Source organism: Scatophagus argus, chromosome 19 (genome assembly GCF_020382885.2).
Source record: "Scatophagus argus isolate fScaArg1 chromosome 19, fScaArg1.pri, whole genome shotgun sequence".
NCBI classification, from domain to species: Eukaryota; Metazoa; Chordata; class Actinopteri; family Scatophagidae; genus Scatophagus; species Scatophagus argus.
Genome location: NC_058511.1, coordinates 15,528,913 through 15,555,704, shown reverse-complemented (window position 1 = coordinate 15,555,704; position 26,792 = coordinate 15,528,913). Strand labels below are relative to the sequence as shown.

The 26,792-nt window shown below is 41.7% G+C and overlaps 1 protein-coding gene across 1 annotated transcript in view; it reads right to left on the bottom strand.

The window, feature by feature from the left end:
- Positions 1–26,476, bottom strand: part of tnfrsf21 (tumor necrosis factor receptor superfamily, member 21) — a 43,287-nt gene extending 16,811 nt beyond the window's left edge. Inside the window, exons 1-3 of the mRNA XM_046373374.1 lie at positions 26,076–26,476; positions 14,974–15,670; positions 11,146–11,709 (exon numbers count right to left, since the gene is read on the bottom strand). Coding sequence (XP_046229330.1) covers positions 11,146–11,709; positions 14,974–15,670; positions 26,076–26,102 — 1,288 coding nt within the window. The 5' untranslated portion in view covers positions 26,103–26,476. The remainder of the gene's footprint in view (positions 1–11,145; positions 11,710–14,973; positions 15,671–26,075) is intronic.
- Positions 26,477–26,792: the final 316 nt, after the last annotated feature.

The following is a 26,792-nucleotide window of genomic DNA, read 5'->3' as shown; positions in this document are numbered from 1 at the left end:
ATGGAAAACTGAATGTCACTTTGTGGTGTGACTACTGCTTAATGCAACAAAAAACAGTTTATGTATTGGTTTACAGTACAGTCTTTTAATGAAGGAAAGCAATTTGCCAGCTTCTGTTTTCCAATACCTTTTGTCCAGTAACTGTATGCACTGTTTCCTGTTTGCCCATTCATGCAGTAGAGCATTTGTGAGGTCAGGCACTGATGTTGGACCAAAAGGCCTGGCTCACAATCTCCATTCCAGTTCATCCCAAAGGTGTTGGATGGGGTTGAGGTCAGGACTCTGTGTGGGCCAGTCAAGTTCTTCCACACCAAACTCATCCAACCATGTCTTTATGGACTTTGCTTTGTGCACTGGGGCACAGTCATGCTGGAATAGAAAATGACCTTCCCCAAAGTGCTTTCACAAAGTTGGAAGCACAACATTGTCTAGACTGTCTTGGTATGCTGAAGCATCAAGATTTCCCTTCACTGAAAGTAAGGGGCCAAGCCCAACCCCTGACAAACAACCCCATACCACATCTGAATTCAAGAATAAAGTGATATGTCCAAATTGTTTTGTCTATATAGTGTATGTGTTAATATGGTCATCCCTCCGACTACTGTCATATCCCCACGTTACCTGAGGTCTGAGGTTACCACCATACGTAACCATATTTTACTCACTGAAGCATTTTATACTACAGGGCCTGTAAACTTCCAGAGCATTAATACAGAATTAATTCCACCACATTTGATAAGCATCAGCTTGATCCCTGATTAATGTTTAGTGTAGCAAACATGGTAAGTGCATCAATCCAGGATGAGAGAGGAAGATTAAATGGATGTAAGCCAGTGGTAGTAATTCATGGTTTGACACACATATAGACACACTCACGTGCGCAAATGTATACACACAGAGAAATGGAAGCACACACATGCCTGGAGGTAAATATAAATAGACATGTGAAACCTCCACACATGCTTGCCACACACGCTCTTCATGACTGCAACAACACTCTACCCTTCACTCACAATCTCTGCTTCTAAACCCTCACATGAACCCTCACCACTAGATGGTCAAACTCAACCTAACCTAACCTAAACTAACCTGAAAGTTAAGCCTTACCCTAAAACTAAATAACACCAAACCACAGTCCTGAAGAAGTGACATCTGGCTTTATTTGACCTGATTCTGCAAAGTGTCCTCATTTCAAATGCCTTAAATGTAAAGTGCACACATATACACACACAATCTCCTACTACTGCTCAAATTTAATACACTCATGTGAGTCCTTGAGGGAGTCAGAAGACCTCGCGTGCCAGCCTTGTGGGCCGAGAGCCTGTCGACTCTCATCCACACACAGCAACAGAAGAGAAATCCCCTGCTCTGCTTGCCAACTGACCACATTTAAATGACCTATATAAGTCTCGTGACGATCAAGTATGTCAGCCTGGGAATGTGATGATGTGTTTTCATGGTGAAGTAGTAGAATGAAGTGTGCCTATTTGTGTGCATTAGGGTGTGTACACTTGTTCCTGCATTATGTGGAGACATGTTAGCTCTCCAAACCATAGAAAACTGAAATATCAAACTGCAGCTACTTGCTGTTGGCTGCTGGTATTTATCCAAACTGGCATGTTTTGTGTCATATAAAGCACACTACAGCTGCCTGGAGGAGACAAACTGTTATCTATCCTGAAGTTATGTGACTAGAGATGAGTGTCATTTTGGCATGTATTACAGCACATAATGAGGCACAGTTTTTGTTAACATTTGTTGTGATGAAAAGTAACACAAAAGTGTCATATCCTATCCCCATTATGTGCTAGAAATGACTCATCTCATTTGGCAGAGCAGGTGATAATGACTTTTTGGCACTAATTGCTTTGTATCCTCCGTCTGGCCAGTAAAAAAAAAACCCAGACAGAGAGAAGCAGTTCCTCTGTTGCAAAATATGTCCAAGGGCTCTGACACAAGTCGACGGTCTGCCATTATTTTCTATCACGCAGGCCCAGGACGTATGAGCTGCTGGCCATCAACGACAGTCATTACGGTGACGCGAAGAGGTGCATTGCGCTAAACTTTGATGTTCTTCCTGTTGAACATTAAAATGTCAGCCTCATAATATCACTGGAGAAAAACATCAAAGGATCACAGAATTCATGAAAAAATCATTATCTATAAATGTCTGTAAAGAACTTCATGGCAATGGTTCCAACAGCGATTTGTCAAGATGGACCAAAGTGTTGGACCGACCAAGTGACAAACCAACATTTCCACCCTCAGAGCCATCCACTTGCACTGAAAATGTTAATCATTTGCTAGTTCTGTCATGTATAGGAAACATTGTTAAGTTCATTTAATCAGTCTCTTTTGTCTCGTGTCTATGTTGTCTTGTGATTTCCTGTTTTATTTTGTCACTACTTCCTGTCTGGGTCTGTGGTCATCAGCTTTGCTTTCTCCCTTTGTCTGTTTTCCCCCCTTTGGGATTACCTCTCTCCGCCCTGATTGTTTCCACATGTGTCCTCACCTTATGTGTTTATAAAGTCCTCATCTCGCTTTGGCCTGTGCTGGTTCGTCTTGTTCCTTGTGTGTTTGGGTTCTGGTCCATTGTTCAGTCGTGTCAAGTTCCAGCTTCTTAAATTCTGCTTTTCTCTCTGTTTTCTTCTTACACCCTAGTAAATATCTTCAGGCTGGGCATCCATCCATTCACTCACCAAACTATTTACTGCATCTTCACCAGGTCACAGTGGCAGCAGATAAAGCAAGGTAGCTCAAGCCCTGTCCTTCAGCTCTTCCTAGAGAAAACAGATGCATTCCCTGATGGGACATGTAATCCCTTAAGTGTGTTCTGCTTCTGCCAAAGCATCTCCTTCCACTTTGATATTCAAGAAAACCTCTAAAAAGGACTCATCGAAGAGGCCTAATGATATGCTAGAACCACTTTAAGTGGCTTCTTTTGATGCACTGATTGAATTCAAAACTCCATCCAGATGTCTGAGATCTTCACTCTCGAAAGGTCTCTGAGGCTCAGCCACACTGGCAAATTTCAAACAATTGTATCATGAACACAGTTGAGGGTTGGAATGTACTTCAGATAGACTGGTAAATTAAAACCTTCAGCATTCAGGTTCAGCTTCCTCATTACCACATCAGTCCAGTAAGTGTCAGCATTACCGCTGATGACGCAGCAACCCGTCTCTTAATATTTTCGATAGTTTGATAGATAGACGGACAACAGGGAAATAAATAGATAAAAACTATGCATAAAAAAATCAAAAAATATATTGCATATTTACATGAAATATATTGCACAGCAGTAGTGCGTAAACTCGTACTCTTAAATTTGTGTGAAAATATATTGTACAGCAGTAGTGTGTAAACTTGTGATCTGGTATAGAGCAGTCCCATGTGAGTGTGTATGCACTTGACTTGGGGGAAGAAGCTGTTCCAGAATCTGGCTGTTCTGCTTCGCAAGCTGTGGAACTTCTTTCCAGAGGCCAGCAGGGAGAACAGTCCATGATGTGAGTGGGTCAGGTATACGATAATTCTGGGAGCTCTGGTCTGGCTGCGTTTTTGTGCAGTGTCTCTGTCTGTAGCGACTTCAGGTCTGAATCACTGCAGGCCCCCGACCGCTGGTCAATATGCTCTCTCACTTCTTGATGAGAAGTGGTGTGTGGCTGTGCCTGCTCCCCCTTAAGTTGATGATGATCTCCTTCATTTTTCGTCCCAGGTCAGGCCCAGTACTGTTGTGTTGTCTGCATACTTCACAATGTGATTAACAGTGAACTTGGCACTGCATTCCTGGGCCATCAGAGTGAACAAAAGTGAACTCAGGACACAGCCCTGAGGGGAACCAGTCTTCAGGGAGATGACACCGGAGACACTGTTTCTCATTCATACAGGGTGGGGTCTATTGGTGAGGAAGTCAAACAGTCAGTTGCACAGAGGAGTGCTGAAACTCTGGGGGCCCAGTTTGTTTACCAAATGCTGTGGGATGATGGTGTTGAATGCTGAGCTGAGCCATCTCTGCAGTGGCGTCCTCTGTGAAGTGATCTGGGCGATAAGCAAACTGGGACAGACTGAATGTGGTGGGGAGTCTGGAGGCAATGTGGCCCTTTACCAGCCTGTAGAAGCACTTTATCATGATGGGGTGAGTGCTACGGGTTGGTAACTATTAAGACTTGTAATTGCAGGTTTTTTAGGTACTGGTATAATTGTAGCAGTTTTGAAAAATGATGGTTCAGTGAGATCTGAGCCAGCTGCTCAGCACATTCCCTGAACACCCATACTGGTATATTATCAGGGCCCCTGCCTTCCGTGTGTTCGCTCTTAACAGGGTCCTCTGGACATTAGCTGTAACGAGACCAAGTGCCTGCTAATCAGGACGAGGAATAGCTTTCCTCGCAGGAGTGTTGTTGAGTGCCTCAAACCTCCCAGAGTGTTTATTGAGTTTGTTGAGGAAGTTGGCATTGTTCTCACAGAGTGGTGGAGCCGCTTTATAGTCCATAATGGCCTGGATACCCTGCCACATGTGTCTGGTGTTCATAGGGTCATGGAAGAAGCTCTGAACTTTCTGACCATGGGTCCGCTTTGCTACTCGTATGGTGCGGTTCAGGTTGACTCTTGCTGTTCTAAGCGCCACCATGCTGCCAGATTTAAAAATCGTCATCCTGCGCTTTAAGCATTGCACGCACCTTCATGGTCATCCAGGGTTTCTCATTGGCCTGTGTGGTGAAGTTCTTGATGACACAGACATCTTCCATGCACTTCTGGACGTATGTGGATACAGACTCAGCATACTTCTCCATGTTGGTGTGTTGATTGTACATTGCAGCTGCAACATATCCCACTCAAAACAGTCCTGCAATGCTTCCATAGCTTCTGCAGGCCAAACCCTCAACTGCCTCACAGCAGGTTTTTCTCTGATGAGCAGGGGCTTGTATGCCAGAATTAGCATCACAGAGAGATGGTCTGAGGAGCCAGGGTGGGTGCTGCCTTAAATGCCCTCTTGATGTTAGCATAGTCTAGGTCCAGAGCATTCTCTCCTCTGGTTGCAAAATCCACATTCTGATAGAAATGAGGGAGAACTGTTTTCATGTTGGCCTGACTAAAGTCCCCAACACAATGAAAACAGCCTCCGGATGAGTAGTTTGGAAGTCACTGATGGAACGAAAGAAAACATTCAGGGCCTCTTTAGTGTTAGCACGGGGGAGAATGTACACTGTTGTGATGGAAATAACAGTAAATTCCCTGGGCAAACATAAGGATTTACATTTTACAGTCAAGAACTCTGTCTGTAGAGCAGTGACTTGAGACCACTTCAGCATTATTGCACCAGCTGTTATTTATGTAAACACATACACCATCACCGCGGGATTTACCAGTGAGAGCACAGTTTCTATCCAGCCAGAATGTTGTTAGACTCTTCATGCTTACAGCCTCCTGTTCCATCTTAACCTCAGTTGTGAGGAAGACACTAAGAACTCCTTTACTGGGAGCAAGGCTTTCATTGTTCTTGGGGAGCTAAGTAGCCACTAAACTTTCTGTTGCTCACTTTGGTAATGCTGCACAGGAATGTAATCTTCACTGACTGCATATAAAGATTGATAACATGAAATCTCAACAAAAGAGAAGCCAAAACTTCTTGATTGGCTCCTTAAAAGGCCCCGATTAAACCCCTCCATGTCCATTTTAGTAGACAGAATATGGACACAACTAAGTACACAAGAGGTAAATTTTTCCCAAAGATGGTTTCTGTCACTTTTAGATTAGATTAGATTAGATTACTTTTCATTACACTGATGTATGTTTAAGTGTTCATTTTCTGATAACTTTGGTTTTAGTTATCTGATACTAAAAGAAAGAGGGGAAAAACATCATAAAAGCTGAATGCTGCTTGCTAAATCACTACCACACAGACTCTGGCTCCAAATTACATCATTAGTGCTAGATGGCAGCACTTGCATCCGGGATATTTTGGCTTCACTTTTGTACAATGGAAGGAAGTGGTCAATATATGAGTATATCAATGGTAACTTTTGAGTTAGAAAAAATAGCTGATACTGTGTTGACCTGTTCAGAAGGCCTTGACAAACCTTGCATTTTTGAATTCAGTTTAGGATTTTGGATCAGTTCAACAACTCTGCAAACCTCACTACAATGTACAGTAACAATCGCACCAAATTCTGATGCAAAGCTTTTAATCTCCATAGCTAATCTTTTTTCATAGCAACAGCTGTGGCTAATGAGTACTGTAGCATGAACGTCCAACACATCATATAAACAATGTGATTGCCAGGAACAGAAGTTAAACACTTTACAGTCTTGATTCTGATTTAAGCAATAACAATATTTTGTTAAAATAAAACATCCAAATAAGATATTTTAAGTGAGGAAAAAAAAAACAAAACATGGATCCAACAAGTGGCCTCAACCTGTTATTGTGTGTAACTTGATGTGAAGCAGGGTGCTGTGTGCGTCAGCATCTTTAAAAAACGATTCTGTTAATCACATCACATGGTCCTCTCACATCCATTCAAATTTGGGAACAAGCAACGGTAAATTGGTGAAATGTGTGTGTGGCTTTGTGAAAGCACAACAGGCGCTGTATACCTCCAAAGAGGCAACACCCCCACCCCCCCAAACCCTGCTCTTCACAATCAAACCCAGGCTAAACTACGAGCAGGCTACCTCGGCCCACCCTGGTACTGCACAGTGCTGTATATTCTAACACGTGGCTCCCCGCTGGGCTTGGATGTGGAACTTGGCTTCATTAACGGTGTGGATGTTTAACAAGGGAGGATGGTGGGCAGGTAAAATGCTGTTTTCCTTTGTGTTTTCCTCTACAATCTGCATCTCACTTTGGAAATGTATGTTGTAAACAGTATGGCTGGTGACCACACCAAGCACAACCTGCCTTTATCTGAAGTTCTCTTAAAGGACTATTATGGTGTTTTTCCATATTCATGACCATTAACTACCAAATGTATACACTCTATGACATTTATTTAATGCAGTGCGAAAATCCACTTGGAGTCATTTTAAAAAGTTTTCATTTCTTATTTTGCAGCCCTTTCTTCAATGTTTTACATTATTATGTTTTGTCTTTTATGTCTTTCACTGGAAGTTGATGCTGCTTATTGTTATAAGTGTGTTGAAGAGTTTTTGTTTGATTGTTTGTTTTTTAAAGACCAACAGTTGCATCATCTATCACTTCAATTGACTGTCACAATGGCAAAGTGGTCCAAGGTATGTCTGTACAGATGTAGTTTAATAGAGCTTCAACAAACATGGATGCCTGCAAGACAGTGACAAATCCTGGCATGTCGGCAATAGGCGTAGATGCTTTGTACATGAGCAAGTTTCCACTTGCGAGTTTACCTTGTGTACCATGAGAGACAATGCAAGGTTGATTTGAATTCTGAAATTTCATGGTGTTACATGCAAGAAGCCAGGACTGTTGTCCATACATCTCTATGTACCCACATTCACCAGTACAACAACACAATGCTGGCTTCGCGTAGCATTCATAAAGCTATTTGTGCTGCTTCGACAGAATGACAAAATGTGTCTTTCGGCAGATTCTCAAATTTGTGATTTCCCGGTGTCCCTGAACACACCAAAAACATGTTTGCTGCCCTGACAACTTGATGTAAAATATCCTCTGTCAGTATTACAAACCATTATGCAGTGTGATAAGATCTTTCAGTCAAACTGGACCTCCTAGGTCATATCTTATGTCTCCCGAGTACTTCAAACAATATGCTCCCACCTCCTTGTTTAGTCACGTTTATGCAATATAGTTAGTAGGCTGCAATATGTAAAACCACCAGCAGGGTCCATTAAGGAATCAGTATTATTTAATCAAATCTATAAATATCTGTTTAGAATGTCTACACTTAAAGGAAGCACAAAAAGCTTGCAGTTATGGCTGTCTTATCATTTCCCGGATCACAATCCAACAATTCTGTGATGTTTGCATGTTTTGGTGGACAGGATAAAAGAATGATATGTGCGTGTCATACTGTACAAACAAAAAAGGATGTAGTTTTGTTGAAAACTGCTAAAAGAGAGAAATTTTGAAACCCTGCATACTTCCACATCTTTATTTACCTGACCAATCACAGTGTAAAGTGGGCATGATTGTCTTTTTCAAAATAAAACCAACACTGTCTGTTTCAGCTCACCCTCATTTAAACATCTGCATGATGTTTTGGAAGACTAAAAGACAATCCGACAAGCATTTTAATGGAAGTATGGTACTCAGGCCTTTGAATCTAGAGCAGCAAACAGCAACATAATACATCCATAACACTTTAAGTGAGAAAATGAAACGACATTTGTTTGTGCTGAGGGCAAAAATTTAGGGCAAAAGTGTTTTTAACGGCAAGGTCAGCGTACCATAGCCTCAAGCTGACCTTTATACAACATTTTTGGGATTCCTTTTCATTTAATTTGACTGCTGCACCCTTGTTTCAGATAAACAAATGCGTTTTTCAGATCCTGTGCAATAAAAGTCTGGCCCATGTCCCTGGAAAGCCCTATTCAGCCCTGCTGTGGAAGAGTAGCAGTTTTCACTACTTCCCGATCGGCTCTGAGCAAACGCCAAGGGCTGTATGTGTGTGATCTGTGCTTTGACGTTTCCCTTCTCTTTTTCCCTTTATTGCCCGTGTGCTTTAACTGCTCTAGTAAAGGGGCATTACAACCTTCAAGGGGAGCCAGCCACACACCTTGGAAGGATTAAGAAGCTGTTTTGTTTTATGTTCCAGAGTAAATAGTGGTGTAAAATGGCTGTTTGGGTTGCATGTGCATATATACATCTCCACGTAAATGCATACACATGGGTGCAAGATTACTCATCCAATCAGACATGCACGCAATGCACACACTCACAAACAAACACAAACACACACACACACTGAAGGTCAATTTAAAAATGACACTTGAAGACCTGAAGAGCTTCAACACTCATCGTAGCACACAGCCAGACATGTTTACAATTATTAACCTATAGTGGCAGCCTGAAGAACCAAATGTGAAAGAGAGACTGTTTCAAATGTTGATGGCATCAGTTTTCAGTAAAATCAATGTGACCCATTTAAATGACAACCAAACAGCTTTGGGATATCAGAACCAGCTATTTGCTAGTGAATGTAATAGAGTTGGCATGTCTGCTGGCATGTCAGGGTCATCCAGATCAGCTACCAGCTGCTGGAATAGTGAACTCAAATAGTAATCATGCAGACCATCAAAACTAAAACATTGATCTGAGAGATGCTAAGGCACTATTTAGAGCTGAGAGGAACCGCTTTTGTTCACAAAAAAACGTTCATTTGTCCAAGTGACCCACGCACTTAGTTTAATTCACACATATTTTAATTCAATAATATTTAGAATAATAATTGGTGCCGCTTTAAGGAAAGTTGTTCTTTTGATTATTCAAGCATCATGATCATGATTATTTGATCATTCAGTGCACAGTAACAACAATATACATGTTGACTATCTAACTGATTATTAACTATATACAGATTAACTATATACAGTTCTTGTTTAATGAAAGTCTGCCCTTATCTGTCCCTTACTATGTCTACACCTCTCTGTAGGACAAGAGCAGGGAAGCCCCTGTGTGGTTAGCTAACAACAACAGCATAACCGCCCCCCCAACAACAACACACACACACACACAACTCCTGCACATCTCACTATTGCTCTTCATTGCTCTCTGTCTATATATGTCTTTGCTGCTCTGTAAGAGACCCAATTGACCCACTAATGCGCCTTGCCAACCAAACAACAACCCTGATGCAGCTGAAACCAGATTATTCCAGTTCTCTGTGGTCCAGCACTGAGGGAGCATAGAGAGGGTGGCGGGTGACTTGGCTTTATCACAGCACGCACACATACAGAGTTTCAAAATGGAGAGTCAAGTGCATCAGGCAGGAGGTGTCCCCTGAGTTTGGGTTTCTTTCAGTGTGAAATCAGAAGCTCAGCTGTGGGCCAAAATGTCCTCTACCTGCTGACAGCCACAGGGTCAACAGGCAAGAGCTAAAGAGGAGTGTGTGTATCTAATAATAGTGTGAAATGCTTTACACGCCAAGCATCAAGACACGGGATATAAAATGAGGTGAGAGCACTGAAAAGAGGGAAAAGACGGGTAAAGGTACAAGGAAGTGAAAGAAAGTTAGAGACAGGCAGAGGTAAAAATAAATAAGCCACAATGAAACATGAGAGGAAAAAACAGAAAGAGTGACAGAAAAGTACAACAGGAATGAAGAGGAAATGAGCAGAAATAGAAGAACAGAGAAAAAGAGGCAAGAAGAGGGAAGAAAATGAGAGTAAGAAGGGAAATCAAGACAAATGAAGAAAGGAAGAGGATAACTAGATGAAATTGAAGAACTGAGACCAGTAAGACAACCTGTGTGTGTGTGTGTGTGTGTGTGTGTGGATAGTGACAGCAGGATAGTACTACAACAGGGTCAAGTCCTTGCTAGTGCAGCCACTGCCTTCCACACCATGTGCTGTGGGGTAGGAGTGATTAGATAGAACAGATGGTTCTACGCAGCTCAGGAGCAGACATACATCCACAACAGTCTGCGATATGTACACAACTAGAAGTCTGTGACCCCTGCGTTAGATGGAGACGTTCGCCATACAGGACCACCTGAGGTTAAGAAAGCACCATGGCACAGCTGTGATAAGACACTTTCTCTGAGGGCATATCACGGTCTTGCTTACAGCTGAAGATTCACAATGATATTGATATGTCATCATATATTCTTAAGACCTCATAATGAGTTTTTTAAAACTGTTTAACCACTATTTAAAGATGGAAATGGTTCATAAAGATGGCTGTCTCAAAGAATTTTCCCTCAAGGAGAAATAAGGGAATTCTGATTCTGATTCTGTCATGTAGACATGTGCGAATGGTCTTGTTTCAGTATGTTACATGAAATTAAAAAACAGCTTTTGGAGGAAGAGGATCAGAATCTAAACCAAGACTCACTGAAGCTCTGGGTGCTTGTGGTGACCCAAGACACTTTGAGTTGTTTTTTTCTTTTAGTCTGTCACCCATTTGTGTGCCAAAGCTGCCAAAGCAAAGTTTCTCATGATTTTTCACCAGAACCGCTCTCGTAGAAATCAAAGAAAAACTGAGCTTACCCTGCCCGTTGGAATGGTAGATCCACTTTTCTTTGACCTGTGTTGGAGGCGCAGAAGATTTCTTCTGAATTGCCTTCTCCATGATGCTGCTAGGGTCCTGCATGGGGCCCTTCTTCAAAACACGGGAGCTCCGCTTCACGCTGCAGACCACAATCACTACCAGGACCAGCAGGAGCAGCAGCACTATCATCCAGGGGAGGTGCTCATTGATGTCAAACTCATTGTGGGTGCTGGGTCTTGGGGATCCCCTGCGAGTGGGCCTGTAGTAGCTAGAGACTCCGCCTCCTCCACCTCCACTCCCCTGTCCAGCTTCCTTGCCGATACCTGTCCCAACCTTGACTATCTCTGCACCCTTCAGACCCTCCACAGGGTCAGAATTGGGTTGCCCCTCCTGATGCTCACGCTCCATCACTTGCTTGGGAACTGGAAGCGGTGGAGTCCGTGGAGGATCGTGATTTGGCGGAGTGGGAGTACTGGGTCGGCTGAGGAGTACCCCCTCCGCACGGTGGTCTTCACCACCCAGGTTACCCCTCAGCTGAATACCTGCTGACTGACTATAGCTGCCTGTAATGAGAGACAGAGGGATTGACGGAGACAAAGATAGAGCAAGTAAGCAGAAGAAGAGAAATCAGAGAGAACAAAGAGAGCAAAGAGAGAAAAAAGTACAGAAGTAAGAGATGAAAGACAACACAGACAGAGAGAGGGAATTAAATTCACTCACTTGAGAGATTTGCTTAAGCCAGACGATGAAGACAGAAGGCATCACGGGAGGGAATCCTAACACTTTAATCCATGCAAGCAATCTGCCACACAAATAGAAGGAGGAATAACCTCCTCCTTCTCTTTTCACTCATCTGCTTCCTCTGCTCATTTCTTCCACTCTCGGTGGGCAGTGTACTCCAAAGTTAGACCTATATTGGTTTTTTGAAGCTGATATGGTGTTTGAGAGTTTAAAAATCCAGAAAACAACCTGTCAGCCAATTTTCTATCAGCCCATTTAAATAAAACACGTAACAGTTGGTCATCATTGGTCAGGCTTCATCAGCTGCAGACATATCTAATTTGCGTCACTGTGCTATCAGTGAAAATCAGCGTGTTTCCTAAACTGCAAAGAAATTTGCATGTGCTCCTTTCACCACACTGAGGCCCAGCTGTGCTCCACCTCATAATCTCACAGCAGATGAGCTCTGAATTGCTCACCCCACAGTCAGCTTCTTCATTAAGCTTAAGCTAAGGGCAAATCTAATCAGACTTGGGCGTCAGTTATGAGAACAATTTGAAATATCTTGAAAAGAAAAACAGATTGGTCAATTGATCTAACAATTCACAGCCATACAATCCTGCCATCTGTTAAAACGAAGAAGAACAAGTAGAATTGTCATTGTGAAATGAACCACAGCAGGGACAGTGTTTTTCAGACATGAGAACAAACGGTTATAGTCAGTCAATAGTGATTATCAGTACGGCCACTACCACCTACCCTAGCTCTGTGCCAGGGTAGTGCCGTTAATGGGATTGATGTTTTATAATGACATTAGATTATAAATTCGGGATTGTTACTTGGATGTGTGTTAATCCCTCTCATCCTCTTACCAGCAGACAGGTACACAGGTACAGGTCTAATGTCTAATCCTAAAATTTAGGCTGTTAGTTGTTAGCTGTTAGCTATTAGTCAACTTTTGAGAGTAATAAAGAGGACTTTTACTTATCACTTTTGCTTGGTCCTGAACAAATGTTGCTCATTTGCTAACAAGGAGCAAGGTGACCAACATTTTTCAGTAGTCCTAAATGGTCAAGTGTGTGGATCAACTATGATAAATAAATAAAATATGCTGGTTTTTGGATCATATGATACCATATGATACACCTCCATATTAGGTATGTACCAATATGAAATTTAACACAGTTTTCTCAATATGACTATGATCTTAGCATTCATAGTACTGTGATATCCAGACTATGTTAAAATATATTTTCAATGGATACAAAAATACATGATGAGGGTTATGTAGATATGTCATGTACACATAGTTTTTACAAAATATATTTTTCTTATCTGCACTTTTCTCATTCAAAGCATCAACATACTTTGAAGCAAAAGATCTTTGGTGCAGAATAAAGGTCCACTCTCTCTGTGAACACTATCCACTCCACTCTCCATGAATGTACATTTCCTGGTATCTTCTTAACTTGAGCTTGCTTTATATATACAACATATTTATTTAAACATTCACAGCAAATTCTTTGCTGGCCATCTGTGGTTGCTCTGAGATTTGTGATGTAACTTCAAAGTCTCTTTATGGCTAGGGAATGAGGTAAAGTGAAATATAGTAAATTCAGTGCCTTTTGTCACTGCTGTTATTGTTATGTTAAATGGTGAAAGCTGTGTACTGCAACTCTTTGCTCCTTTCCCAAGGTGATCCTTCCCATCCTCTCCACTGACAGTAAAACACGGGTGAAAAATAGCCCTCATGAGTGTGCAACACCCACACCCACCCACCCCCACTTTCCCTCTTACAGCACAGATGGGGTCAAATTAACTGTCTGGGAAGCCATCGATCCCATGCCAACACAAACAGTGGTGACAGTATTATGGTGTGGGGGTCTGTGTGGGGAGGAGGGGTATACTGGCTACAGATGGTTGATTCTGAGAAATGACCAGCTGACTAAGTCAAGACTGATGTAAAAGCAGAGAAATGACAAGGGAGGGATTTGGACAGAGAACAGAGACGTGTTTTCACATTCTCTGATGTAAATGTAAGAAGGGAGGGAAAAGAAAAAAAGGAAGGTGACAGAAAAGGCAGAAACACCCATAACTCTGCCGGATCACAAATAGTAACATTCCTGAGATAGGGAGCTGCCACCAGTTTGTTTCCATGTCTACAAATCTTCCTTTCAGGCATTCCCACAGGAAAACCCCAGTGTGTCAGTGTTGTGTAATTATACTGCTATTGCAGCTTGAGCAATGATGCATAAAGAGGTGTAAAGACACCTGTATAACCCACTCTACACAAAAAACTTAACATGAATTGAAACAATCAATAATGTGTCAAAATCATTATCGCTGAATTCAACTGAGTCTCAGTAACTGGTTCTGCTGTATAGTGTAACGAAAGTTAAATAAACTTAAATAAAACTCATTTTAATTTCAACTCATTCTGTTTGAAAGATGCCTGTTGTAGGATATGTTATATCAAATGCATACTTCTTCCTTAGAGAGAAAACAAATGGGAATATGAGTGGAGCAGGGAGGCAGTGAGCCCAGCTTAAATTGAAGACTGGAGGCAGAGGGAAAAGGCTAAAAAATACTTCCTGGGAGACACACTGTAAAACCTTTTTTCAATCTGTACACAAACAGCAGTGTGAATTACAGTTCTTGGTTTTAGAATTTATGTGTTGGAGCTATTTCACAATGAACTAATGGTTATAGTATTAAAATTGTTATTATTTCTCAAACCACAAATTGTCTCACTTATATTTCTATTTTGTAATTAATGAGATACAACATGTTAATGTCAGCCTTAGAGCTGCAGGAAGCTACATTTTTGTACTTTAAAGAAAACAAGGCTAGTTGTTTCCTTCTCTGCTTCCACTTGTTAAGCTAAGCTAGGCTGATTGGCTCCTGTATTCAACCCCATACTAAATGCACAGGAATGCAAATTGCATCTTCATACACACTTGGAAACAATATAGTACATCCATGCTTAACCTTTGGCTAATTCAGCCCATTTTATTAAGTCATCATGAGTAATAACGCCACTTCTGAACTATCTGAAAAAAATAACTACATTAAAGATAACAGTGAAGAAGCTGGGTCTCTGTTCTCACCTTTCTGTGCAGGTCCAGCCAGTGATGAGGAAAAAGAAGTTAGAGGTTCCTGTACAAGCACCGCCTGTGCAGGCACCAGCTCAGTGGTTGTGGACACAGATGAAGAAGGGTCTGTAGGAGGAGGTCCACAGACATTATCTGTATCTCTAGTCCCTGGAGTGAGCAGCACCAGCCCCTGAGCTGGGCAGTCCGTGTGGCTTCGGCACTTCGTTGTGCTGGATTCTACATCTGAGAAAGTCCCCTTGGTGCACGGCTTACAGAGCACATCCTCTGTTTCACTGCCCCTCTTTTTCACCCTGGACCCTGGAGGGCACAGCGAGTGGGGCTTACACTTCATGCCACCATCTCCTGACAAGAAGCTATTGGGGGGACATGTGCAGACACGGTCCTGGGTGGGTGTGCAGGGCGCTTTCTCAATGAAGTCTGCAGGACACGGAGCCCGACAGCGATGGCATTGCTGGACCCCATTCTCGCCCCGTGTGAAGGTGCCTACAGGGCAAGGGCTGCACTCCCTCACAGCTGCCGGGGAGCAGTGGACAGACACATAGGTACCTGCTGGGCACTTGTCGCAGACCAGCTGGGTGCCCGAGTTGGGGTCAGTATGCTGATAGTGGCGGGAGGAGAGAAGGGGCTGGTCAGCTGTGCTGGTTGTGGTCAAAACCCGGGCTGAGATCTGAACCAGCACTGTGTATAAGAGCTGAGAAGAGAAGAAAGTGTGACGTTAAAGAGAAGTCTGAAAGTTGACAGTAGTATGGAAAAATATAGTAGCCAAGTCCCACAATACTTAAACACAATACCCAAGTCCCACAATACTTGCAGGAACTGTTTTTTTAACAATGAGATATTATCGGCTAATAAGTTGATCTAGAAATCCTGTTAGAAAACAGTTGTTATTTACACATCCATTAGTTACAGAGAAGCATTGTCATTCCAATGGAACCATGTACCAACGTATGTCCAAGGTCACTGAAGTTTACCATCTGGAGAATATGACTAACCATAACAAATACCACAGGAAAGTAGTCATAAGTCAATCTTGCGTAAAATGTAAAATTGCTGGCATAATTGGGGCGCTGAAGAAAAGTTAATGAAATTGTAACTGTGGTCATAATCCTCTAAACCAGTCCCCCACAAAAGACATGGGTAGGAAAAGGTGGAACTAGAAGACATGCAGTGGAAATCCTCATCTGGAGACAAAGAATATGTAGGATACTGCATCTTGTTCTCTTGCTCTTAATCGGGTTGGAGATGGACAGACAGATGGACAGCTGGCTTAATGGAGGAACTGACAGAAAGAATACAAAATCCTCATGGCAAACTAACTGAGACTCATGTTCACTCTGTCCAAATCCTTTATTAATATTGGGTTTGTCTGATCAGGTCATGAATCAAGAGCCACAACACTAAAGTATGGTATGTCTCTTTCAGAAATGTATCTAATTCAGTATCATTTCATTTAGTCACTCCCGTGACTAATCCTGTCCCTCTTAATTTGAGTACCCAAAAGTTCAGATTCACTTTACAACCACAACTGAGATTTTAGTTGGACATATGACTCTAACTTTCTCAGTGTTTTTCTGTTTTTTTTTCCTTTTATTTCCAGGAGCTGCTCTCACCTCTGCTGGGAAGCCAACAGCTCACTGGGTTGTTGGGAATAAACCCCCACCCCCTCCACCACCACCACCACCACCACACACACAAATTGATGTCTCTGTTCACAGTGAAACCTCACACAGGATTAAGGGGCTTGGCCTGGTGCACTTCAACTAAAACAAGGTTGATTTTATAAAAATACATTATAAAAATGAAGAGGTCAAAACAGATCATTGTTACTAGTACAGACACAGGTGTCACTCTGTGGCAACTCTATGATTATTTTTACACTGGAATATTTGACACCGATGATAAAATGTAATTACAGAAAGTATTTGAATGTACTCATCAATGCAAAATATGAAAAGTATGATTACAAGAGACACAAACTTCTCATTGAAGCAGAAATGTCTTTCTGATTATTGATTTCAGAGCAAATTCTTGCCTTCTGTTGCTGTTATCTAAAGTACTAACAGTCATATACATAATTAATCAAACTTTATGTACCATGTATCAGGTATCAGTCATACTTCATATCATATGTCAATAATCATACTGAAAACTTAAAGACCCAACGCTTTTATTGTTGTCTTGGTTCCATAACTTTGTGTTTTATTACAAATAAATATACGTCTGCATCTTACTGAAGAAATTAAACTCGTGGACAACTCAGTTTGTTCAGTCAGTCGTTTCACTGCCTCAATCAAGAACGTCATTTGAAGAGAACGACCTTAAGAAGAGAAGAAATGCGGAGGCCCAGTGAAAGAAAAAACTGAAAGCTGAAAGCCAGAAACAGCAAAAGCAAAGACTTTGCCTGTTAGGACGAATCTCTTGTCCTGAGGGACAAATTAAAATATTTGATGAGAGAAAATGCTGTCTTAAAAGATCAGCTTTAAGACACTCAACTCAAGCAGTACAGCACTGAACACAGACTAGCAGCTGCAAAGAAGAGCATCAGTAAAGTGGAGACTCAGCTAGAGAAGGCATATCATGACTTGATCAACTCTGAGAGAAAAGTTGCAAGACTAACACGAAAATTCGTAAGAGAAACTGTAAAGTGCTAACACTGCTTCAAATGTGAGGATGGTTTGTGTTCATAACTCCACTAAGGCCTCACAAACTGAAGAGAGGAGATACACGTCTGAGCCGATTCTGCAGCTGCAGAAGGCTCATGTGGACTTGGAGAAGTTCACGATCAAACTCCAAGAAGCTGTGGACTCCATTGAGGAAGCTAAAAAAAAAAGCAGCAGGAGAAGGTTGTGGCTTTGAAAATAAACATCCAATTTTTTGATCCAAATCTCCCCCACCGAACAAAGCCAGTAATTTTAGGTCATCCCAATAATGTGCTTTGGACATCCTGTTTGAATACGATCTGCTTCTATGAAAAAGTTGTCCTTTCTTGCACCGCCCCATTGCCCTTTCACCACACCACCCATTCAGCTCTTTGTGTTCATTCACAGAAATCTCATCCATAAACATCAGAGCATGTTCTCGACATGCTGCTTCATAACTTAGTTGCGTCACTAACATCAATGCATTTATTCACATCAACAACAAGTGAGATGTTGGTAGAGAATGTGTGCAGCAGTAAATGGGAACATTCTGCTTGTTACAGGACAATAGATGGTCCCCCTGTGGCTCTTTCTGCTTGTTTGTAGAATTTTATTATTGGAACAACATGCCCTAAACACTACAACAATTAAGGTGTATCACTCACCATTTAATACGAGGCTGTGGAAGAAATGGCATGCTGCGGTATTAAACAGGAACTTTGTGATTGCTTAGTATGGGATGCTCGTACTTTTCATGCTGTTACCAACGGCGCTGATTTTGTTTTGTCTGGGGAAACAGGCTCATTAAAAAATACCAAGCATCTCTTAAGAGTCAAAGAGGTTAAAAAAACTACTTCTGCATCTGCAAGTTCATGCAGAGTTGTATGTACTATACACCATGCATACATGATAGCCTCAGCATCTTAAACTTAATGTTGGGAAGACCAAAGCGACTGTGGGTTTTTCTCCTCTGCTTCCCTTGGTTCTCTTCACATAACTATTCATAAAATTGTGAATGAACATTTTACAAAAACTATCTACAGTGATATAGCCTATAAGTATCTCACAGATTCTCATTGTCCACTTTTTAATTTAGGGTAATAAAACATGGACAGTTTTGACACTGATTATATGCAGCCACAGCAGTTCAGTTACAGCTTATACAGGGGTATGGCAACACCACTTTGACAATTTGGAAGACCTGAACCATGACACTAGAACCAGTTGTCACACTAATGGCTTTTGTCGAGTTTAGCTATGCTTATAAGTGCATTTGCTAACGATTTGTTGAGAGGACGGTGCTTGATTGATCTTAGCATGGCAATGGTTTAATTTATATTTTTATGTCAGTATATTGAAGAGTGCATTTTGAGTACATTTGAATGTTGGGGGGATAACACCAAACACACTTTCTGTGAGTTAGATAACAATGTCATGCAACAGATTATGTTGTAGATTTAAAGTAAAATCCAGTATAAAAGCCACAGTGGTTTACACCATGATCCAGTCACCAAACTGGTGATGAGAGGAGGCATTAGGATACCACTCTCATATCTGAATGCTAAATATGATGTTATGGACGGTTGGTGGTTAGCTTAATTTCGCATTAAGACTGGAAGCTGGGTGAAACAGCCAGCCCTGTTTAAAGGTTAAAAAATTCTGCCTACCAGGACCTCTAAAACACACTAAATGCCATATTATTATCATATTTGTGTGATCTGTCAAAAACCTAAAGTTGTATTTGTACTAGTTTTTTTTCTTTTTATTTAGCCAGTACAGTGTGCAATGAAACAAAGCTATGTAAAGTTTAGTTTAGTTACATATTGACCAGTTGGCCTCACACTGCAATGTTAGCAGGTTAGTGACAGCATCAAACAAATGCAATCTCTGCAACCCTACACATCAATGTTAATTATTAATTACTTATTTCTCACACAGTGCCTTGTCTGTATTGTTACACCCATTTATGTGCCATAATGTTTCTGTGCCATGATGATTTATGCCACTCTGGAAATATTTTACAAAGCTGTCTACGTTGAGTCTGCGTGTTATTTACCCTCCACTATGACACAGCTCTGAGGCATTGTGATATTTGAAGCTAAAGGAAGACAGGACAGCCTTTGAAAGGTGAGTGAAAACTGAGCGAGGCACACGAACACAACTCCGTCTGCAGCTAAGGTTTTAAACCAATGAGGTTAATTACTGCAACAGCTGCTATTCATCATGTCAGACAATGAGTGTAGTAAGATAATGGCAGCAAAATAGATGCTGACATCTGGTCAGTGGGTGTCTGTCTGTGGTTTTGTCTTGACAGTGTCCCTAAGCATCTCTCCTTCCCATTCAGACACAAACATCTTGTGGGACTGCATTTCCTGTTTGCCATTAGGAAAATAAAATGCCAACACAAAAGATACAAAAAAGCAGAAGAGGAAACAAAGTGCAGCGCTGGCACTTTGTCAGTACATTCCTGCTGGCACGCATGCATGCACACATACACACACACACACACACATACACAGTCTTGTTTCCATCACTTTTGGGGACATTAGATAGACTTACATTCATTTCCTGGAGGCTTAACCACCACCTAACCATAACAATGAACATCACTGTTTCAATCCTAACCGTTACCTGAACCTAACCTCAACCTCAACCAAACCTTAAAGTGAGTCTTCACCCTAATATTTAATGAGTCACATTGTGGGGACTTGCATTTTGTCCCCATAAGTAAGGCGGGTCCTCACAATGTGACTGTGTAAACAGGTTTTTGTTCCCAACAACTACAGGAATATGCACACACACACACACACAGAGAGAGAGAGAGAGAGAGAGAGAGAGAGAGAGATCACAGACACTGTCTAGATCTTTTCTACAGACCTAGTTCAGCAATGCATGAATCAACTTCTGTCTCACCGCTGCCAGCCTTGCTCTTATTGAACCAACTTTGTCTCTGTCTTACTGCACTGTCCATAAACTACATCTGCCTGGTTCCTTACACCTGTTCCACTTCAATATGAAGCGGTTAAAAGTGTACTACACCAGTTTCCTTGTTTGCATAATGTCTTCTGTGGCTCTAGAGGAGTTTTCTGAGAAAATATGACATATGGGTTTAGAAGGCAAAGAGGGTCCAAATAAAAAAATGCTATGCTAAGTTTCTGGAGTTGACCCATGTTAGGGAGCAATGACACATTTATGTCTTATCTGAGTTGTGATTAATTATGAGTTTCTGACAAATAACGTGCATAGTGCATAATAGTTTGCCTCTTAACTGAATCACACGTTATAGAAAAAACAGTGCCTGTATTGTGAATGGAACAAACCAGTGCCATACTCTCTAATTTAAAACTAACCAGTATTAATAAGGATCTATTTATAAATAAATGGTGCAACCCAATCCCAAGGATTTTGCTTTTGCTGTATGTTGGGGTTTAATCTGTGAGTGGAAAATGTGGAGGGATTTGTCAGCTGCTGCGACTCACGGACAGAGTAAAGGACAGAACACAGGGTGAAGGAAGGGATCTGAGGGTGGAGACGTGGGTCAGGCAGCCCTTGTTTACATCACATAGGCACCACTGTGGCACCACTGCAGAGCAGGTTCCTGTTGAGCATGCCCGCCCACAACACACACACACACACACACACATTGAATGAAAGAAACACCTCAGCTCCCGACTTTGTGACTCCCTGCCTGCTGGTTGACAGGCTGAGCAGGACACCCTGTAATTCTACCTCCAGCAGCAGCTACAAGCCGTTCAGAGACACGCCCAGGACCCAGTTTGCTTGTAAGCATAGGAACAGAAGTACAGCTGATCGGTCAGATGTTTTTTAGGTGACAGGCAGTTAAACGTAAACCTCTTCTCACTTCCCTCTTTTTGTGCGTGAGCACAAACCGTTGTCTCCTCGTGCAATGGGCTGCATGCATCACACAACATATGTTTCCCTGGAGCATTTTTTAACATCAGTGTGTTGTTGAAGCCATGTCTTAGGTTCACAATGAGCAGCTAATGACTCATGACTGTGGAATTGTTGCACAGAAATACCTGTAATGTCACTCATAAGTTTCTAGAGGGACGTGATGTACCCTGGATTTATTTTTAATGCTGCCCACCATCCTTTTCAAGTAACTAAACCACAATATTCAGCTAACCCTGAATGGATCCTGAATAGCACTGAGCTTGGATGAATAACTGGTAACCAACACAACTCAGTGTGACAAATTCAGACTCCTGTCAAACAAACTAACATGTTCTTCTTATTTATTAGTCTTTTTTATTAAATTAAGTACATTTATAATGAACATCAATCAACATCACAATGTTACCATTTTAAAAAAGACTCAAGACTCTCAAGGATCCCAAACTTTTGTGGAAAGGTGTACTGGCTTTGTATTAGAGGAATACACTGGGGGATTTCCCATTTATTTCAATACAGGTGGTGTTTTCTTTAAGACAGAATACAGTGGCTGTTAGTGGAAATGTACATTAAAGGGGCACTCAACTGATTTTACAGATCCAAGTTAAATACTCATTACAGGAAGTGCTGCCTGTATAAACAGTTTTATAATGTCTTCTGTGGCTTTAGAGGAGCTTTGAGAAATCTGAGAAGATAGCCCTGATCATATCATAGTGATGTCATCAAGATTATCTCTGCAATAAATTTATTAGATATACAGACAGTATTAATAACTGGACAGAAACATGAGCCTTTACCAGGGAGACTCACAAACAAAAGACGCTATCAAGTTACATGATGGGAAATGTAGGATCCAGTGTGTATTTGGAGCTTGACCTGTATTAGAGACTAAATATCAGGATACATCAGCCTCTGCTGCTTTGATTCAGACCATCTTTTAAAAAATTTGTCGCTTGCAGGTCACCTAGCGTTATGGAAGTGTAACACTAAATCTCTAGTTTTGCTTTAGTATCCAGTTTGTGCTGTTTTTCTGTAAAATAAAACCACATTTCCCATAAAAAAACTCTCTTCTAACAAAGAGCCCCTAAATAATTAGAAATTTTTCTCTCTGACCTGTCTGAAAAGGATGCTGGAAGTGTTTTATGGGTAAATGCTTATGTGCATACCACAATCAACTGCTGAATCATGACTTTATTCCAAAGTCTATTCACTATTATGAGAAGTACTGACACCTGCAGCTCTGTTTGTGTTGGAAACAGCAGGAGCCTCCAATACTGATCAATACTGTACTACTGTAGTAATTTTATGAAAATCAATGTTGGAATTGATTCTATAATCCTGTATATTCTTAATGTCCAGCTGGAGCACACAGTATCAAAGCCCTGTGACTACCACTGAAAGGGCAAAAGAACGCAAGCGCCTGAAACTTGATATGGACCACGTTCAGAGGCACCTTCGAGTGTCTTTATATTTCTTCACAACAGCCTAAAATAAACTGTGTGTGGGCACATGGACTGACAGGCCACCACATACAGCATGTCAGCATCACAGAGGAGATGTCTGTGTGCAAGCCGTCGCAACATGGTCACACAAACTGCACTCAGTCTCGCTGTGTGACAAGACTTGTGATTGATGCATGGCAGGAACAAGCTGTACCACAGAGCAGGAATTAGAATGAGGCCCAAGAGGAGCTTCAGTTGTCTCAGTATTGTAAGTCTTTCCAAAATTTTCAAGAATTAACTAACTGAACACAGTGGATCATGACAGATAACAATCAATCTACTGTGTAGACTGGATCGAGCCTCTCTGTGCGTGTGTGTGTATGTGTGTGGAAGTGTTGGACCACGTGTGCTACATAATGAGCATATGTAGCATATGCATACACTCATTTGGGCGTGGGTGGGATGTTTGTGTTAGTGTGTGTGCATGTGTGTGTAGCGGTCTTTAAGTTGTAATTACTATCCAATTAAAGTAGGGCCCACCACATGCACACATATACACTAACGCAAAAACACACTCACTGCCCCCCTTCCCTGACAGACAGGCAGACACACACACACACACACACACACTTACTCACATGGCAGGCAGTGCAGCAGCACCTGTTGCTGTGTGTCCTCATGTCGCAGCTCGTTTCAGCTCAGAGAAAGAGACTCTGTTTGGATTCAGTCACACTGAATTTATCACTGACAATAGTCAGCGATGATTATTTGTGTAGATGTTTGAGTTTACTGCTAATGACTGAAGCATGAAGCACTGGGATGAACTGAGCTCATTCTTTGCGAAAATACAACGTGCATACATTCGTCTCGGTAGACTTAGCTTTGTGGTTAAGACAGATTCTCTTTGTTGTGCATTTGTAAAGAGGTAGCAGTCAAAAATGTGATGATAAAATAGTAGTCCGTTTGAATTCTTCCAACAGTTAAAATATACATTAGACTTGATTGAGTGAGCCTTTTTCACAGCAGAGGTTTTGATTTGTCATAGTAGGAAAGGCATAACTGTGACCAATGAATTTTGGCTCCGTTCTAAATGGAATTGAGCCATCATTAATTTTATTATTTACACCAGTGCTGCTAATCCTCTACTGTGTCATGCCAAAGTGTCTTCCATGCATAAAGCCTACAGAGGCTTGCATAGACCTTGATCTGAGAGCTGGACAGCCATATCTGAGACCCAAACGCAACCGTCGATGTAAAGCTACATCTTCCCTTCACTTCAGCTTTTACTGCCCACTATCTTGACAGGCTAAATGCAATGCACTGGCTACACTATGTCTCATTCTCTGTTCTCGCTGGACATATTAATCTACTTGAAAGAAAAGATATGCGCAGACTCATTTGGCAGAGCCAAGGAGAAAAGGTGCAATACCACCAAGTTCTATCATATATTAAAATGCAAACCAGAACATGTCCAAAGTCCAAAGCTATAATCGATATCAAGGTCCGAGCTTGACCTGAAATTTGGACCCTTTGGCACAGCTACAACAATTAGTCAAATGAAAGAAAATTAGTTGCCAACTACTGACAATCGATGAATTGCTTCAGTCACTTCAAAAATGTCAAATATTTGCTGGTTTCCAGCTTCTTAAATTAAGGATTGGGGCCCTGCGACTGACTGGCGACCAGACCAGGGTGGACCCCGCCTCTCGCCCGTAGTCAGCTGGGAAAGGCTCCAGCTCCCCCGCGACCCTGACGGATAAGCGGTATAGAAAATGGATGGATGGAAATTAAGGATTTACTGCTTTTCTTTGTCACTTATGATAGTGCATGAAGAGTCTTCAGGCTTTAGGCTGTTGGTTGAACTAAAGAAGCAATTTAAAGACCTCACTTTAGACTCTGGGAAATTATGATGAGACTTCACTACCAGACATTTTAATGAGCAAACAACTTATTGATCAAAGGTGAAAATAACTGGAAGATTCTGAAAATAAAAAATAATCAACCAGCTTCCTGACGCAACTCCCGCTGGTTGAGTCAGGGAGCAGAATTATATAAATTATGTCGCAGTTTTAGTCCAAAAGATTTCTTGTTCTGTATTTTCTGTGTTCAAAAAAGTCAAGCCCTTAGAAATTTGTAGAAATGAACGTGTGGCCCTAAAAATTAAAATAACCCCACAGAACTAAGCTTTTTGTACATGTATCATCTTGAAAAGGCTGTGGTGATACAGCAACAATGAATTCACATCCATTTATACGCTTGAAAAGAAAAAGAAATTCTTTGGTTATGTCCAGTTTTTACCATTATCCTGTCTTAAAACATACTAAAGTCAAACCACTGAATTCCATGAGAAAAGTCTTGAAAAGTGAACTGGATGTCTGCATGACACTGACAGTCCTGATTAAGAGATTTCCTGTTCAAAAAGTCAACATCACCATGTTGCCTCCCTGCTCTGTGAGGAGACAAGGGCAAAGTCTTTGTGCTGGAACCTCATCTGACTCACTGGGGATGATGAGACGGCTCCAACAGCCAAACTGAGCCGATTAGTCAACACGTTACTGGCATTAACAAAAGGACACCTTCACCGCACGAATGAGAAAAATCTTGCCTGGTACTGTGCTTAATGACAAAAAAAAACATCCCTCCATCCTCGATATTTAAGTTCTGATGACAATAAAATGCCCCTTTTAGAGCTCACATTCTTATGACATTTTCTTTTAAATGCTCAATAAGCTCATTTACTTTTAACTGTATGAATTTCCTTTGTCTTTGACAGTCAAGAGACAAGAGTCATTTGACTGACATTTCCAGAGTGCATACTGGGGTAAACAATAGACTGCTGGATGCCCTTTCTTTCTCCATCCTTCCACTGTTCTCTTTTGTTGTTCATCCACAAAGGATTGAGACACACATGTTAAATCTAAAGACAAAAGAATAGCATTTCTGGAGTTAATCTAACAGTCAAACTTGGAAATTATTTCATTGGAAGTTCAGTCTGGGATGAAAAAAACAGGCACTGTCCCTTTAAGTGCAGAACCTGCTGAAGGAGTCCTTAGAATAAAGAATAAAAACAAGCAGGGAGGGGAATAAAAGGCAAAGCACTCACCACTGCGGACACACACATGGCAGCCATCGTCCTGAATTAGAAAACACAGATGAGGTTCGAGCAAACGTTCTTGTCCAAGTTGTCTGCTGGAGAAACACTTCTCATCTCTAGATGTTTATCATCATCCTCCTCCTCCTCAGTTTACAGGAGGAGAGAAGCAGAGTCGGGCTCTGGTGCAGCGGCACTCTCAACTGCAGTGTTTTATAGTCCGTGTCTCCAGGTGGACCGGTTTCAGATAGTACGGGATCAGGGCTTGGTTCTGAAAGAACGCTTTGGTAATTCCCATAGCGATGATGGATGAGGGCCACACTGGGATCGCCGCCTCGCCCCGTCCAGATTCGTCAGTGCGGCTCTCCTTCAGCGCTGCAGAGCGCCACGGACACTGCCGCGGTGACGTACAATTAGAGGGGCGGGAGTTAGCGGCGGTCGCAGCCAATCGCAGCCGCTCAAATGCCATACACGTGTTGAACATCCTCTATTTAGAGGCGGGGGGTGTCTTGCAGGTGAACCTAGGGTGAGGCACAGAATGACATGTCCTTGGACTTTGTTTTTTCTGCAGTATTTTCGTAATCATTAATATATTGATTATTGTTCATATGCGAGCAAGTCTGTTTTGAGAAGAACAGGTTCCAGAGCCCCCAAACGACAACACCCTTCAAAAAACCTTTAAATATTTTTTTTTTATCTTCATTAGGCCCATCTAGATTATAGGGTCTC